We start from the raw sequence: 16,706 nt of genomic DNA, 5'->3' as shown, positions 1-16,706 counted from the left end.
ATGAGTACATTATCTGTAAATTTTTGTTCTGAAAGTGAACTACTCCTTTAATGTGTGTGCGTCTGTAAGTGAGAGTGGGAGAAATAGAGTATGTGCTTTCTGTACATAGTAAAACAACTTTGTGGCAAAACAGAAATAATCTGTCGTTTTTATCCTATTGTTTACTGTATTTATTTGTTTGGCCAGTGTCGTTGTGGGTTGTATTAATTTGTCATTTTTATCATATTATTTACAGTATTTCTTTGTTTTAGTTGAGAGAAAATGAGATGGGAGTTTTTCAACACAACACCCTAACTGTCCTGAACCTGAGTTTAGGCAGAATAAAACAAGACGCTTAAAAAGTATATAAATTGTAGAAAAAAATAGTTTTGCTAAATAAGACCCTACTTCCTCAGTCGGGATCTTTTACAACCGCATTTGGGATCGTTTGAATGAGAATAAGATGAGAATAAAAGGCTTTTATTGCCATTTCACAAATGACAAACCAGTAAGTGAAAAACTATAAATTATTTTGAGCTATTACCTAAAGAGTACTATCAAAGTATTTACAAACAAAGTATATAAAAACAATGTAATTCACAAATAAAAATCAACAATTCTTTGTTCGAAAATGTCCATGCTGGCTCACTTCGCCCTTCTCATCTCCTCCATCCACTGCTCAACAGTCTTTCCAGAGGCTTTGGCACAAAAATGTACGCCACGGAATTGGCTATGACCATACTCTTTTGTCTTTGGTTTGCCACACTTTTTACAAACATACTGTTCGCAAGGCTTCTTCAGGGGTATTCCTAGTTGGGCTGCCTCTTCCTCTGCCTTTCTCCGTCGCCAAGCAGTGGTCCTAGGCACCTTTGGACTAGGGGGACCAGTGGCACTAGTTCCTTGCCCTGGGTCTGGTCGAAAATGCTCGGGACCCCCAATTACTACTTTAATTACATCGCCTACACGTTCCTGTCGAATAGCCTCTGGAACATTGTGTTGTATAGGAAACTGAGACTCAGAGGCCTTTATGTTGTCAATGCACTGGTGCAAAACCAACTGTTCTTGCCTTTGTTTCCTGGCATTGTACCTGTGTACAGAAAACATGATACAGTAATTAATCTCTACATATGTTTAATTAATATAAAACTGCATATTAATGATCAATTACCACTGGTACAGTGTCCGCTGGTTTATCTCCAGCAGCTGTATCCGTGCCCGAGTGGAGATAGCAGCTCTGTCCTGGACGATGTCCCTGATCATGTTATAGTCATGGAGGATGGCAGCCCATCTGTTGACCCTGAAACCAGCGATGGTCTGACTGGCAGGGTGGATGTGGCTGAGAGCGAGGCAAATGGCTTCGACAAGGCGGCTAACATTGAAGAAAATCAATATTACAGGGATAGTTTACCCAATAATGAAATTTCTGTTATTAATTGCTCACCCTCATGTCATTCCAAGCCTGTAAGACCTTCGTTTATCTTTGGAACACAAATTAAGATTTTATTGATGAATTCTGAGAGCTTTCTGACCCTGCATAGACAGCAACTGACACGTTCAAGGCCCAGAAAGGCAGAAAGGACATTGGTAAAACAGTCCATGTGACATCATTGGTTCAATCGTAATTTTATGAAGCTACAAGAATACTTTTTGTGTGCAAAGAAAGCTGCTGACATAGAACACACATGCGCTGTGCCTTGTTTAGAAGCAGAGGAACGCATACGCATGCATCAAGGTATTCACAATAATGGCAGAGGATGGTGACTTGGAGAAGAACTGTTGAATAAATGGACTGTTTTACCAATGTCCCTACCATGTTTCTGGGCCTGGGAAGATTTCAGTTGCTTTGCTGTTTATGCAGGGTCAAAAAGCTCTCAGATTTCATCAAAATTATCTTAGTTTGTGTTCTGAAGATGAACGAAAGTCTTACAGGTTTGGAACGACATGAGGGTGAGTAATAATGACAGAATTTTAATTTTTGAGTGCACTGCCCCTTTGAATGACAATTTAAAAAAAGCACAATTATGGAATCTGGCACACATACCTTTTAAAACCATTAACGCATGGAGTCACAAAGTTATTGGGTTGCGCTGGGTGGACGACACCATCCTTGTCATGCTCTGACAGCTTATCCCACAGAGCGGCAATCTCGTCCACCTTTCGTTGTGTGATAAATCCAGGCTTTCTAAGATCAACCAGACTGTTGGCCAGGTTAATAACATGGTCATACCCAGGTACACCATCAGGCCCCACACACTTTTCCTGAGAAAAACATTATAAAAATGTCTTTTGAACACAAATTAATGACAGAAAAAGTGGTAACATAGGACCCTATGGAATTTTGTGACAGATACATCAAATATAGGTCAGTACAATTCAATCAAAAAACAATATAGACTAGTGTCTGTGAATATTAGGCCACAAAAATACTATTTAAATATGAATCTGTCTGTGTAAATGAATGGTGCAGATACAAGGTTTCATTTACACACTACACAGACTGACACTTGCTGTGTTTTCAACCTCTGCCACCTCAATATGAGTACATGAACACATAAACAATCTTTAGAAATGCTCTGAGTGTCATTTCATGAGCATTTTACAGTTTCTTTTGAGTAAAAATATCGTCATACAAACAGAAACCTAAAGGTCTTCACAGAAACATGTCAAAATAAAAGTTCAATTTAATTTGAAGAAACCGTGACAGAAATATTATTCAATGTAATGATAGTACAGCTACTAATAATATATTTTGTAAAGAAATGTTTACCAGAATTTATTTAGCAGAAAAATGTAAAAACACATCACAGTATTTTTGGAGTAAAAAAAAAAAAAAAAATTATATATATATCTGGCTGATTAGTTAACATTAACGCATTAACTAACAGTAACTTTTTCTTTCTTTTTTTTTTTTACAGAGAACATCACTTACATCATCCTCCTGTGAGATGCCCTGAGGCATAAACTGGTCTGGATCGGTAGGCTCGTCCTTTATGGGCCCAGACGTGGAAGACACAATTGGATCCGGCTGCGATGTTGAGAGGCCTGAGGAAGGGGATTGCAGAAGCACTGCCTGATATTGAACAGGTTGAAGTGGTTTGAGGCTGAGCTCTAAGAACTGTGGTGATCTGAGGTCATCAAAATCTGAATCCTCATATTCCAGGTCTCCCTCCAGATGCTCATCACTCCCATCAGGAGCATCGGGATCCATAAGGTAGTCGACCTCCAACACTCTGTTGGTTTGAGAGTACAGATACTCCACCCCTATAAGCTCACCTGTGCAAAAACAGTATGGGTTTGTGTGATTAATAAACATATAAGGCATGGTTAAAAAAAGCTTTAGGCATTAGTATTTTCACCAACAAAAATGGTTTTAAGTCCATTATTTCTGTGTTTTGCTGTAGTGTGTCAGTAGTAAACATCAGTTTACATTTCCAAACATTAATTTTGCCACTACAACCCCTGGAAAAAAGTATGGAATCACCATGTTGCTCACCCATTTTGTTTACTTCATAGAAAATAAACAAATCACAGATATGACGCAAAACTATTTTTGTTTATTAATTCAACATTGTGGATATGTGAAACACACCTCAAACAAATGAGATGAAACTCTTTTAATTAATGGAAAATTAGTTTCCATATCAAGTAGAGGAAAAAAATTATGGAATCATTCAATGTTGAGGAAAAAAATATGATATGTTATATATGGAATCAGCTTGTAATTTGTATTTCTGAAATAAAGACCACCTATTCTTTGTTCCTTACCCCCAAATACTCACCCCTCATCAACCTGGTGAAGCCATCAGTGAAGACCATCAAAGTGTGGCCAGCGGGGGTAGACTTCACACTCCAGGACAGGTTTCTACACACAGACTGGAGTATGTTTGCTTCTCAGGCCACCTGTGGCTCTCACACGGACATTGACAGCTACACTTCCTCTGTTCTGGATTACATTAATACTACCATAGACAGTGTTACAACCCAGAAACAGATCACCACATACCCAAATCAGAAACCATGGATGAACAACACTGCCTTTAGATCAGGTGATGCACAGGCCTACAGCACTTCCAGGGCAAATCTGAAGAGGGGCATCAAAAAGGCCAAGCACTGCTACAAACTTAAGCTAGAGGAGCACTTTTCTAATTCTGACCCTCGACGCATGTGGCAGGGCATTAAGACCATCAGTGACTACAAACCCAGCCACTCCACCCCCACAGCCACCGATGTCTTCTTCCTGAACGAGTTTAATGACTTTTATGCTTGCTTTGAGAGGGACAATATAGACACAGCCACCAAAATCACTCCCTCAACTGACCACTCACCCATCACACTTGCCTCTTCAGACGTCTACACCGCACTGAGTCGGATCAACGCGCGCAAGGCTGCTGGACCAGACGGTATCCCTGGCTGCGTACTGAGGGCATGTGCAGAGCAACTCGCTGAGGTATTCACAGACATTTTTAACATGTCCCTTGCCCAAGCAGCTGTACCAGCATATTTTAAATCCACCTCCATTGTGCCAGTGCCGAAACACTCCAACCCAACATGCCTGAACAACTACCGCCCTGTAGCACTCACACCCATCATTATGAAGTGCTTCGAGCGGCTGGTCCTCTCACACCTCAAGGGCTCCCTCCAATCCACACTGAACCCATACCAGTTTGCTTACCGTGGCAATAGGAGCACCGATGATGCAGTCTCCATGGCGCTGCACTCTGTACTCACACACCTGGACAATACAAACACTTATGCACGAATGCTGTTTGTTGATTTCAGCTCAGCATTCAACACTGTCAGACCATCTAAGTTAATCACTAAACTTAGAGACCTGGACGTTAACACCTCACTTGGGGTTATGGGTTATGGATTTTCTGACTGACAGACCTCAGCATGTTAGATCAGGTCACATCTGTTCCACTACCGTCACATTGAACACTGGTGTACCACAGGGCTGTGTGCTGAGCCCCTTTCTCTACTCCCTCTTCACCCACGACTGCAGGCCTGTTTATGGATCTAACTCCATCATCAAGTTTGCAGACGACACTACGGTGATCGGTCTCATCAGCAACAACGATGAGACTGCCTACAGGGAGGAGATCCAGCATCTGGCCACGTGGTGCACAGACAATAATCTGCTCCTTAACACCACCAAAACCAAGGAGCTCATTGTGGACTTCAGGAAGGGAAGAAGAGGCACACATGATCCCATCCACATTAATGGGATGGCTGTTGAGTCTGTATCATCCTTTAAGTTCCCCCACCCCACACACCCCTACAGTCTCCCCATTACCATTGCACTACTTAATCTGTTGCACTACACTGTACATATCCATTTGTAAAAGCACATTTCCATTGCACATATACATTTTGTACATTTTTGATATGTATCTATACATTTGTAAATTATTATTTGTTAATTCCTGCTTTAGTAATCAGCTACCTGTTTGGACACTTTTCTCATTCAATCAATAGAAAAGAAGTTTGGTAATGATCTTAGTATGATAATGGACCTTGCCACAGAGCAAAGAGTGTTAAAGCTTTTCTTCAGGAAAGGCACATCAACTCAATGACATGGCCAGCAAATAGTCCAGCTCTTAATCTGATTGAAAATGTATGGTGGAAATTGAAAAACTGGTCCATGACAAGGTTCCATCTTGCAAAGCTGATCTGTCAACCACTAGTCAAGAAAGTTGGAACCAGCTTGATGAAAAATATTGTTTTTCATTGGCGAAGTCCACGCCCTAAATAATTCAGGCCACCATAAATGCCATAGGAGGAGCAACAAAGTACTTTTTGTGTTTTTTGGTTAATGATTCCATAATTTGTTCCTAAACATTGAGTGATTCCATACTTTTTTCCTGTACTTGATATGGAATATAATTTTCCATTATTTAAAAGAGCTTAATCTCATTTGTTTGAGGTATGTTTCACATAACCAGAATGTTGAATTAATAAACAAAAATAGTTTTGTGTCTGTGATTTGTTTATTTGCTATGAAGTAAAAAAACTGGATGAACGACATCTAAATGTGGTGATACCATACTTTTTGCCATGGGTTGTAATTGTGATAATCCAGTGAGATTTTTGTTTGACAACAGTCTGACAACAGCCAGTGCTAAACACAGAGATCTGATCTCATCATCATCCAGTCTGTCTGGAATAGTGATGGGTCGTTCTTGAACGATTCGTTCATTTTGAACGAATCTTTAACGTGACTCTGTAAGAACGAGTCGTATCGGGGGGTGATTCGTTCAGTCGCGCATGCGCAATTGTGCAACTATGAACGAACGACTCAAACCCGAATACTCGAGAAATAAACTAATCAATTCTGTTTCCGGCTCAGGCAGCATATCTAAAGCGTATGGGGCTGTCACACGATGAACGAACGACTCAAACCCGAATACTCGAGAGATGAACAAATAAATTCTCTTTCCGGCTCAGCCAGCATAGGTAAAGCGTATGGGGCTCTCACGTGATGAACGAACGACTCAAACCCGGACAGATAGAGGTGAGGGAGTTAATCATAGACTGAAGACCCAGGTAAACAATGAATTAACCTTTTCTTTTTCTAATAGTATTATAGTTTTGTCTTGTTTGTAGTGTAATCAACGTTTGTACAAGCAGTACATGTGTTATGGAAGTAACACGTAGCTTTTTAATTATATTTTGGTAAAATGAACGAAATGACTCGAAAAAAGATTCGTTCATTTTGCTGAACGAGACTCAAAGATCCGAGTCGGTAAAATGATCCGAACTTCCCATCACTAGTCTGGAATGACATGAAGAAACAGAACAAACCGAGACAGACTAAATCCAGAAGAACTGCGGGAACGTCTAAGATGCTTCAAGAAACCTACCTGCAAAGCTGAAGTACTGTTAAAAGTTTTAGGCACTTGTGTAAAAATGCTGTAAAATGAGGATACTTTCAAAAAGTAATGTCAGAAATATATTTTCTTTATCAATTTACTTCTATTAACTAAATTAAATCAACATTTGGTGTGACCATACTTTGCATTTAAAGCAGCTTTTGCCCTAGGTGCACTTGTGCACATTTTGTCAGGTAGCTTTGCAGGTAGGTTTCATGAAGCATCTTGGAGACATTGCCACAGTTCTTCTGGATTTAGTCTGTCTCAGTTTGTTCTGTTTCTTCATCAGATCTCTGTGTGGAGCATTGCCTGTTGTCAAGAGTCCATGTGCAAACAAAAAAAGTTAAAAGTGCTGAGAAGAATTTTAAGAGACACACATAAACAAAAAAGACACGCAATGCATTACCAGTGTACTCTCCTGGGTCGTTGTGTTCGTCAACCAGTTTCCGGCCTAGAATCTTCTGGCTCAGACGGTTTACATAGTGCTGCAGCGGACTGCATTCATCGACAGCAACAGATCGGGCCTTGTTCCATTGCACTAACCCTTCTAGCAGGTAAACATGGAAGTTCAAGTCATTTGTACTTGTACCTAAAAAAAGAGCAATTAAAAAAAATCTTATTTAAAAAATATTGACATAATTCAAACAAATAATGCATTATTTTTGAGTCATGCAAACCTGGAATGAAGTGGTTCAGATGCTGATGGAATGATTCAAGGGATCCTACACCACGTGCACAGTGATACAGAGGCAGAATGAGTCCTCCTCTGGTAACCTCTTTAACCTTTCTGTAAAGCTGTAGTCCGGGAGGGTCCTGGATACACAAAAGATGACATTGTTGGGCTCGCCAGATGTCTTCCATCCTCTTCTGGTCCAACAGTTTGTTCCCCATGGTGTCTGTAGCCCCCGTGAAGTCCTTCAACAGCTGTTCGATGAGCTGCTTGGTTACCTGAGGCTCACGCGTTTGGTAACGACAGTGTTGTACTAACTCTTCAGCTGTAGGCTTATTGCTTGTTTCAGCTTGTTTGGCTTCTTGTAGTCTTTTTAAATCTTCAGCATCCCACTCAAAGATACAAGAGAAGAGCCGTCCCATGAAGTGGCTGTATAGCGAGTGGCTTTCTGAAGTGAGGCCTGCTGTGAACCGCATTATAAACTGCCATGCGTCCAGTCTGACGACCAGCTGGTCCCACTCCTGGAACATGGCTTCCATTCTGCTTTTGCCCATAGTTGAGCAACAGCCCCGGTCCACGTAGAGGACTTGAGGAGGAGGCTTTCCGGCTCGCCGGTAACGTTCCATCAAGCCTGAGCACATGGGAAGCAGGCCCTCGTCCACTGTTTGTGACAGGACACATATTAGGACCTGCTCATTCTCATTACCCACGTTTGTGGCCCACTCAGATGAATCGTGTTTCTTAGTGACCTAAAGATGGATGAAAAGAGGACAAATGCAACAAAACTGGATGAATGATGAGTTATATATTTATTCAAAAAACATTCAAAATGCACTACCAGTCAAAGGTTCTTAAACAGTAAGATTTTTGCCGTTTTTAAATAAGTCTCTTCTACCCAACAAGTCTGCATTTATTTAAGTACAGCAAAAAACAGTAAAAGTTTTAAATATTTTTACAATTTAAAATAATTTTTTCCATTTAAAAATATTTAAAAATATAATTTATTCCCGTGATCAAAGCTAAAATTTTTAGCAGCATTACTCCAGTCTTCAGTGTCTACTCGGCTGTTTTTAACAAAATAATAATAATGTTTTTGAGCAGCAAATCAGAATATTAGAATGACTTCTGAAGGATCATGTCACTAGAGTAATGATGCTAAAATTTCAGCTTTGCAATTACAGGAATAAATTACATTTTAAAATATATTCAAATAGAAAACTATTTTAAATAGTAAAAATATTTCAAAATTGCAGTTTTTTGTTGTACTTTGGATCAAATAAATGCAGACTTGGTGAGCAGAAGAGACTTCTTTAAAAAAAACATTAAAAATGTCCAAAAACTTTTGACTGGTAGTGTACATAAGCTATATATTTATTAAAAATTTATTAATACTAAAAAAATAATAATTAAATAAATTAAAAATTTTATTAATACAATTAATTCTGATATTTCTGGGGTCAAAAAAGCTTCAATAAAATAATAGAATTCTTGACACTGTATAATAAACACTGTAATATTATGTTATCGTTCTCAGAAAAGAAATCTGTATTTTGACAAAAGTGCTATTTTAACAGTTATGTTATTGAACAAGTTATGTAGTCAAATCAACATGCAGAAACATGCAAAAAACATGAAATTATATCTCTATGTACTTTAAGTGTGGTTGTAAATTGTTGTGTGACAAAAGTTGCAAAGGGGTGGGAAATTTAAAGAAAGATTAAAAAAAAACATTCCAAAAGTAATGAATTAATAATAATTCAGACATGTATGCTGACCATATTAAACCATATATGAAACCAACATAAATATAAAAGCAAATTTCTACAAATGTGGCTCATATGTTTTTAAGCTACACTTAAAAAAAGAAAACAAGTTTTTTTCAATTTATACCTTATCAATGAAATTTCTTATTTACTTACACAAATTATTATTTTTATTCAGCAAGGATGCATTAAATTGGTCAAAAGTGATATTAATAATATTTTTAATGTTACAAATGATTTGTATTTCAAGCAAATGCTGTTCTTTTGAGCTTTCTATTTATCATAGAATGCTGACAAAATGTATCAGGATTACCACAAAATATTATGCAGCTGTTTTCAACATTGGTAATAGTAATTAGGGATGCTCCGATCCGAATCGGCCGATCACTTGCGCGTTTTGTCAGTAAAGCCGGTTCTGTAATCAGCGGTAAATGCCATCAGGTGCGTGATTTCACGTTGAGCCGTATATACTACACACAGCCGTTGTTCACTGACGAGCTGCGCACATTCACACTGATAATGAACATGGATATGCGCAGCTCGTCGGTAAACAACGGCTGTGTGTAGTATATACGGCTCAACGTGAAATCACGCACCTGATGGCATTTACCGCTGATTACAGAACCGGCTTTACTGACAAAACACGCAAGCATGATCGGCCGATTCGGATCGGAGCATCCCTAATAGTAATACATGTTTTTAAATGAAATAAAGGCAGCCTTGGTGAGCATAAAATTTTGTCTGCTCACCTTCTTGGTGGAGACCATTTTCAGAATGGACCCATAGATGGAAGTGACCTTGGCCTTCATCTCTCCAAGCCTTGTCAGTACATCCTTTGCATATACCGTCAACAGCAATGATGGAGAAGGCACTGGCATCATCTGCGGCAGCCTGGCAGTAACAGTGCTGAAATTTTGAAACTTGTCCAGTACAGTGAGATACTCTGCGGACTGAGCCAGCCACTGCTCTTTGTGCCGCACACATAGGTGCTGGTACAGCGACATCGCACTCTTCCCTGGTGTCTGACCCTGCATCAGTCTAACAAGCTCCCTATCGCAAGACAACCTTTGAACAAAAGACACAACATCAAACCACAACTTTAAACATCATGACTTTAAAACAATTCTACTAACCTGTAAGTCAATACTGCTGGGAATTTCTCACGATGGATGGGATCTAATTGATCCAGAATGTCTTGTGACCAGCCCGCCACCTTTTTCCTACAAGAACAGCACTCCAGATACTCCGTGACCATGAAATACCACCCGCTCAAGTCCAAAACCCTCCGGACCGTGTTGTATAGTCCGCAAGGTCTCAAATGATTCCCAAGACGACGGCAGTTGGGATTTGTGCACGGCAGCCTGTATGCCCACATGTGGCAGGGCATCCAAAGGAACAGTCTGCTGTGAAAGAACGGGTCAGGAAAAGGAGGAGGCTGTGAATACAACAACTGCGGTTCTGGAGGTGACCACCACAGCTGCAGAGCTTCATTCAGCATTAGCTTCCCAGACGCGTCTCTGCTGAAAAGAGTCTTACTGACCCAGAGATGTTGCTCTTTTGGCAGTGTCTGCTTCCAGCCTTCTGGTAGTAAAGGCTGTTGGAGAAAGAGAGAGATGAGGTGGTAAACATGTAGCCATTTTTGTCAATGTGCAAAATGGCCACAGCTATCATTTGACTTACCTCTTCAGGAGGATCAGGAAGCTTTTCAGCTGCTTGTGTTTCCAGTTCAGCCATTTGTGATGAGGCCTGAGCTGTCCAGGAGGATTGGCTTGCACAATCTGGCATTAAAAGATAATTAGAAAGATTAGTTCTGTTTCAAAATATATTTTTACCGCAACTCAGAAATTAAAATACTGATACAATGCCACATTGTGCGATTATTTTTAGTCAAAGGGCAACAAGAGAAGTGATGCAAGTCTTCACTGCTTTTCCTACCAATAAGAAGTGGAGAAAATAATGGGAAGATGCTTGTGGACAAATAAAACTTCCTGAAGAACCACATCTTTGTTCTCGCCACTTTAGTCCTGATGCCTTTAAGGCTTTTAGTAGACCACAGCTACTGAAGGAGCTTAAAAACGGCAGAGACAAGAAACGCTAGATGCCATCCTGACAGGATGTAAACATGCTGATGCTTGTCATGAAGCCGCAGACACAGAAGGAGTTTCTCAGCACGGATTTTACTCAATTTCCGGGGCATTTATACTCCTTGTGGGGAAAATCGATAGTACGACATTTGGTTTACCCTACACTTACATCCATTGCCAACTGTAAGCTTTTTCAGTAGCTGTGGTCATTGTATCAGTATTTTTTTATCAGAGCTGTGTATTCTGAATTGTGTTGCGGTAAAAATAGCAACAGGTAAAACCAGTAGCTCACCGAGTCAATGAAATAATGGCACCCTCCCTTAGTGCAAAATATGTATAAAACGATGTAGATTTTTTTAAATAACAGAAATCTTTTATAGGTTTTCTACATAATTCAGTAAGAAACATCATTTACAATATTTTAAGACATACATGTCATAATACCTAGGGTTCCCTGTCCTTGTTATGGTGTAATTACACATACTAAGTAATATTATTATTATTAACCATATTATTATGGTTAGGATTAGGGTTTAGTTTAGGGTTATCTGCTTGTAATTATGCACTGTTTACTGTTATTACCATAGTAAGTATGTGTAACGTGTAACTAGGACACTGTAAAATAAAGTTTTACCACAAGCTATAGTTTATTGGAAATCAAAAACATAACAATGACAAAAATTGCTGGAGAGGTTTGGCTGTTCCAGTAGTTTTAATGAAAACAAATGTTAATGCAACACAATAACATTATAGAGAATTGTGTGCTTCCAAATTTACTTTGAGGCGGGACTTTTTATGTTTCAGAATGATAATAACCCTGTGATTTTCAGCTTTATTATTAGCATTAAACGGATCATCCAAAAATGAAAAGCATATCATAATTTACTCACCTTCAAACCTGTATGACTGACATTCTTCTGTGGAACACAGAGACAGGGTTCCCACACTTTGGTTAACTTCAAATTCAAGAACTTTCCAGGTCCAAAATCTTTAAATTGGGGACACAAACACAACTATTTGCATTTATTTTTGATCATATGACAGAGATCTGATATTCTATTTGTTGTATTTCTGTACATTCAGTACATTATATACGGTATTCTAAAATGATCTGATGTTAGCTTTTGCATGGATTTTATTGAAAAGAGCTTAGGCTCATGTAACCAGAAGTTTTAAGATATAAATAAGTATTTAGGTTTTTCTTGCCTCATGGGTTTACATTATCCTAACAAGCAAATCAATTTAACATCACATTAAATAAAATATTTGGGCAACAGATAATCAAAATTTAAGCACTTTCAATGACCTGTATCTATTTTTATTTATTTTTTTTCAAAAACTTTCCATTCATTTTTTTCAGATTGACAAATTTTCAAGGATTTCAAGGTTCTGTGGGAACCCTGCAGAGGATATTCTGAAATATTTTGTTTGGAAAAAAGGTTTTATGAGTGTAAAATGAAGTCAAATGGGTTCAGTGTTCTTGGCAGAGTTACAATTCTTTTCAAATGTGTTTAGCAAACTTCAGGTCAGGCCAGTCATTTTCTTTCACATCACACTCAGTAAATAATTTCTATATGGGCCTCACTTTATGTACAAGGGCATTGTCATGCAGGAACAGAAAAGACCTTCCCTAAATTGTTGCAACAAACTGGAAGCACAGAATACTCTGGAATGTTTTTTTTTTTTTACTGGATTGGCCAAACCTGAGGGTGTCCACAAAATTTTAGCGATTTAACAAGTCAAACATGAGTTGTTATTGTTAGTATAATTTAAAAGTACGTACGACTAAAGACAAAACAATACCAATACAGTAACAGTAACGCTTACAAACGGCACAACCTGGACGATTAATAAACAAACGCGTCATGCTCATTCATTCATAAATGAGCACTGATGGTAAAAAGAGAAAGTAACTACATTAAATCGCCACAACACAGTGTTTCAAACTCACATGTACGGCTCATATTGTTCGACAAGTCTTACCGCGTGGACGTCTAAATCAAACAGCGCAGATATATCAGCAAACAGTTCACCTCTAGTACTGTCACGTTTGTTTTCTCAAACAAACGTTTGTCTGTCCCGACAATCGTGCTTTTGGACATCAAGTGCAGCGAAACTACCTGAGGACAATTTGCAAAAGGTGGTGGAGGTTTTCCACTCGCAAAAATCACAATGCTTAATGTGGTCCCGCCCTGCAGCTGAAAGAGCCAATCGCATTTGTCACAGAGACTGCAAGTCCCGCCTTTCAGTTAAACAGCCAATAGCCATTTTCATAGCGGCGTCGCTTGTTTGTTTACTCTTTACTGAGCATGCGCTTTAGAGCAGAAATCTGGGGCCTGTTTCATAAAACAAGTTAACCAAAAAAGCCAGGTTTATTTCAGTTAGTCTGACTTATTATCACTTGATTTGGTTCAAAACAATTTAGAATAGCTAAAATAAGCCTGGCTTGTTTGGTAAACTTGTTTTATGAAATAGCCCCCTGTTTTTGATTTTATTGTTTTTTATGTAGTGTTATTTTATTATTCATTTGATAATTAAGAGCTGTACTTGTACGTTTGTTAAGTAATTGTTTGGACAGTGATGCAGGAAAGGATCGCAATGGTTCTGGATCCTTGACAATACTAATGATTTACCTGGTGAGCAGAAACCAATAAAATAGTTATTAGTGTATTAAGGCTTATCTGCCATTCACTTCTGTTCAAACTAAACGGCCTCTTGGTTTTCTGTCAGGTGAGACCATAGACGGGTGATACGCATTTTTTAAGCACAGGGCTCCCTCTACAGGACAGGCTTTGCCTTCGCAGAATCAAAAAGTGCAATTTTTTTTTCCTAGCAGCTTTTTTGATGACACATACAGGTCCTTCTCAAAAAATTAGCATATTGTGATAAAGTTCATTATTTTCTGTAATGTACTGATAAACATTAGACTTTCATATATTTTAGATTCATTACACACAACTGAAGTAGTTCAAGCCTTTTATTGTTTTAATATTGATGATTTTGGCATGCAGCTCATGAAAAACCAAAATTTCTATCTCAAAAAATTAGCATATTTCATCCGACCAATAAAAGAAAAGTGTTTTTAATACAAAAAAAGTCAACCTTCAAATAACTATGTTCAGTTATGCACTCAATACTTGGTCAGGAATCCTTTTGCAGAAATGACTGCTTCAATGCGGCGTGGCATGGAGGCAATCAGCCTGTGGCACTGCTGAGGTGTTATGGAGGCCCAGGATGCTTCGATAGCGGCCCTTGATAAAACACAGTGGACCAACACCAGCAGCTGACATGGCACCCCAGACCATCACTGACTGTGGGTACTTGACACTGGACCTCAGGCATTTTGGCATTTCCCTCTCCCCAGTCTTCCTCCAGACTCTGGCACCTTGATTTCCGAATGACATGCAAAATTTGCTTTCATCCGAAAAAAGTACTTTGGACCACTGAGCAACAGTCCAGTGCTGCTTCTCTGTAGCCCAAGTCAGGCGCTTCTGCCGCTGTTTCTGGTTCAAAAGTGGCTTGACCTGGCGCCTGTACACGGTGGCTCTGGATGTTTCTACTCCAGACTCAGTCCACTGCTTCCGCAGGTCCCCCAAGGTCTGGAATCGGTCCTTCTCCACAATCTTCCTCAGGGTCCGGTCACCTCTTCTCGTTGTGCAGCGTTTTCTGCCGCACTTTTTCCTTCCCACAGACTTCCCACTGAGGTGCCTTGATACAGCACTCTGGGAACAGCCTATTCGTTCAGAAATTTCTTTCTGTGTCTTACCCTCTTGCTTGAGGGTGTCAATGATGGCCTTCTGGACAGCAGTCAGGTCGGCAGTCTTACCCATGATTGCGGTTTTGAGTAATGAACCAGGCTGGGAGTTTTTAAAAGCCTCAGGAATCTTTTGCAGGTGTTTAGAGTTAATTAGTTGATTCAGATGATTAGGTTAATAGCTCGTTTAGAGAACCTTTTCATGATATGCTAATTTTTTGAGATAGGAATTTTGGGTTTTCATGAGCTGTATGCCAAAATCATCAATATTAAAGCAATAAAAGGCTTGAACTACTTCAGTTGTGTGTAATGAATCTAAAATATATGAAAGTCTAATGTTTATCAGTACATTACAGAAAATAATGAACTTTATCACAATATGCTAATTTTTTGAGAAGGACCTGTATAATGTGTAGAAGTCTACATTTCTGCAACATATGCAGTACCAGTCAAAAGTTATTGAACAGTAAGGTTTTTAATGTTCTTTTTAAAAAGAAGTCTCTCCTGCTCACCAAGCATGCATTTATTTGATCCATAGTACAGCAAAACACCAACATTTTGAAATATTTCTACTTTTTTCTATTTGAATATATTTTTAGCATCATTACTTCAGTCACATGACACTTCAGAAATCCAATATTCTGATTTGCTGCTCAAAAACATTTATTATTTCAGGTTTCTTTGATGAATAGAAAGTTCAGATGAACAACATTTTTCTGAAATAGAAATCCTTTGTAATATAATAAATGTCTTTATCATCACTTCTGATCAATTTAAAGCATCCTTGCTAAATTAAAAGAATTAATTTCTATTATTTCGACTCCAAGCATTTGAATGGTGTAGTGTATAATGTTACAAAAGCTTTTTATTTCAGATAAATGCTGATTTTTGGATCTTTCTGTTCATCAGAGGATCCTGAAAATATGTATTTCACTGTTTTAAATATTGATAATAATAATAATAATAAAATAATAATAATAAATAAATAAATGTTTCTTGAACAGCAAATCAGCATATTAGAATGATTTCTGAAGGATCATGTGACACTGAAGACTGAAGTAATGATGCTGAAAATTCCGCTTTTGGAACACAGGAATAAATGACATTTTAAAATATATTCAAATACAAAACAGTTATTTTAAATAGTAAAATTATTTCAAAATTTTACAGTTTTTGCTGTACTTTGGATCAAGGCTTGGTGAGCAGAAGAGCCTTCTTTAAAAACATTAAAAATCTTACTGTTAAAAAAAATAGAATGGTAGTGTACATTTGTGCATATTCCCTTTATTATAATGTAGTTTACTATTTTCCATAATAATTTTATTGTATACTGTATTTGCCTCTTCTGTAGGCCATTTTAATGAAAATGAAAGAATCATTTTACAATAATTAACTTTTTTTGGAACTAATTTACAGCTAGGCCACTGAAGACATTATCTTATCACACACGAACTATAATATAGCACCTTTCCCAAAAAGAAATACAGTGGGGTTTTTTCTTTGTTACATGAGTTCTGATTTACCTTTTTTGCTGATAAAACTATTTTATATCGAGTTCTTTGCACTCATGCAGTAGTTGGCGATATG

General features: G+C 38.3%; 1 protein-coding gene across 1 annotated transcript; it reads right to left on the bottom strand.

The window, feature by feature from the left end:
- Positions 1-443: 443 nt before the first annotated feature.
- On the bottom strand, positions 444-13,515 carry LOC141292890 (uncharacterized). The gene is made up of 10 exons (XM_073824942.1): positions 13,349-13,515; positions 10,962-11,059; positions 10,415-10,875; positions 10,031-10,346; positions 7,526-8,267; positions 7,255-7,437; positions 2,909-3,252; positions 2,021-2,238; positions 1,148-1,348; positions 444-1,066 (listed from the first exon to the last, which is right to left on the bottom strand). The coding sequence occupies exons 2-10, from the start codon at positions 11,013-11,015 to the stop codon at positions 625-627; spliced, it is 2,961 nt and encodes a 986-aa protein (XP_073681043.1). The 5' UTR covers positions 11,016-11,059; positions 13,349-13,515; the 3' UTR covers positions 444-624.
- Positions 13,516-16,706: the final 3,191 nt, after the last annotated feature.

The sequence above is a fragment of the Garra rufa genome, chromosome 19 (assembly GCF_049309525.1).
Source record: "Garra rufa chromosome 19, GarRuf1.0, whole genome shotgun sequence".
Taxonomy (NCBI): Eukaryota; Metazoa; Chordata; class Actinopteri; order Cypriniformes; family Cyprinidae; genus Garra; species Garra rufa.
This window is presented reverse-complemented; position numbering and strand designations above follow the sequence as displayed.

Coding starts and splice junctions, on each gene's coding strand:
- LOC141292890 (XM_073824942.1), bottom strand. CDS start 11,015: ATGGCTGAACTGGAAACACAAGCAGCTGAAAAGCTTCCTGATCCTCCT. Junction 3,253..7,254: donor CGACCCAGGAGAGTACACTG/GTAATGCATTGC, acceptor GTTTTTGCACAG/GTGAGCTTATAGGGGTGGAG. Junction 1,067..1,147: donor CAGCGGACACTGTACCAGTG/GTAATTGATCAT, acceptor TTCTGTACACAG/GTACAATGCCAGGAAACAAA.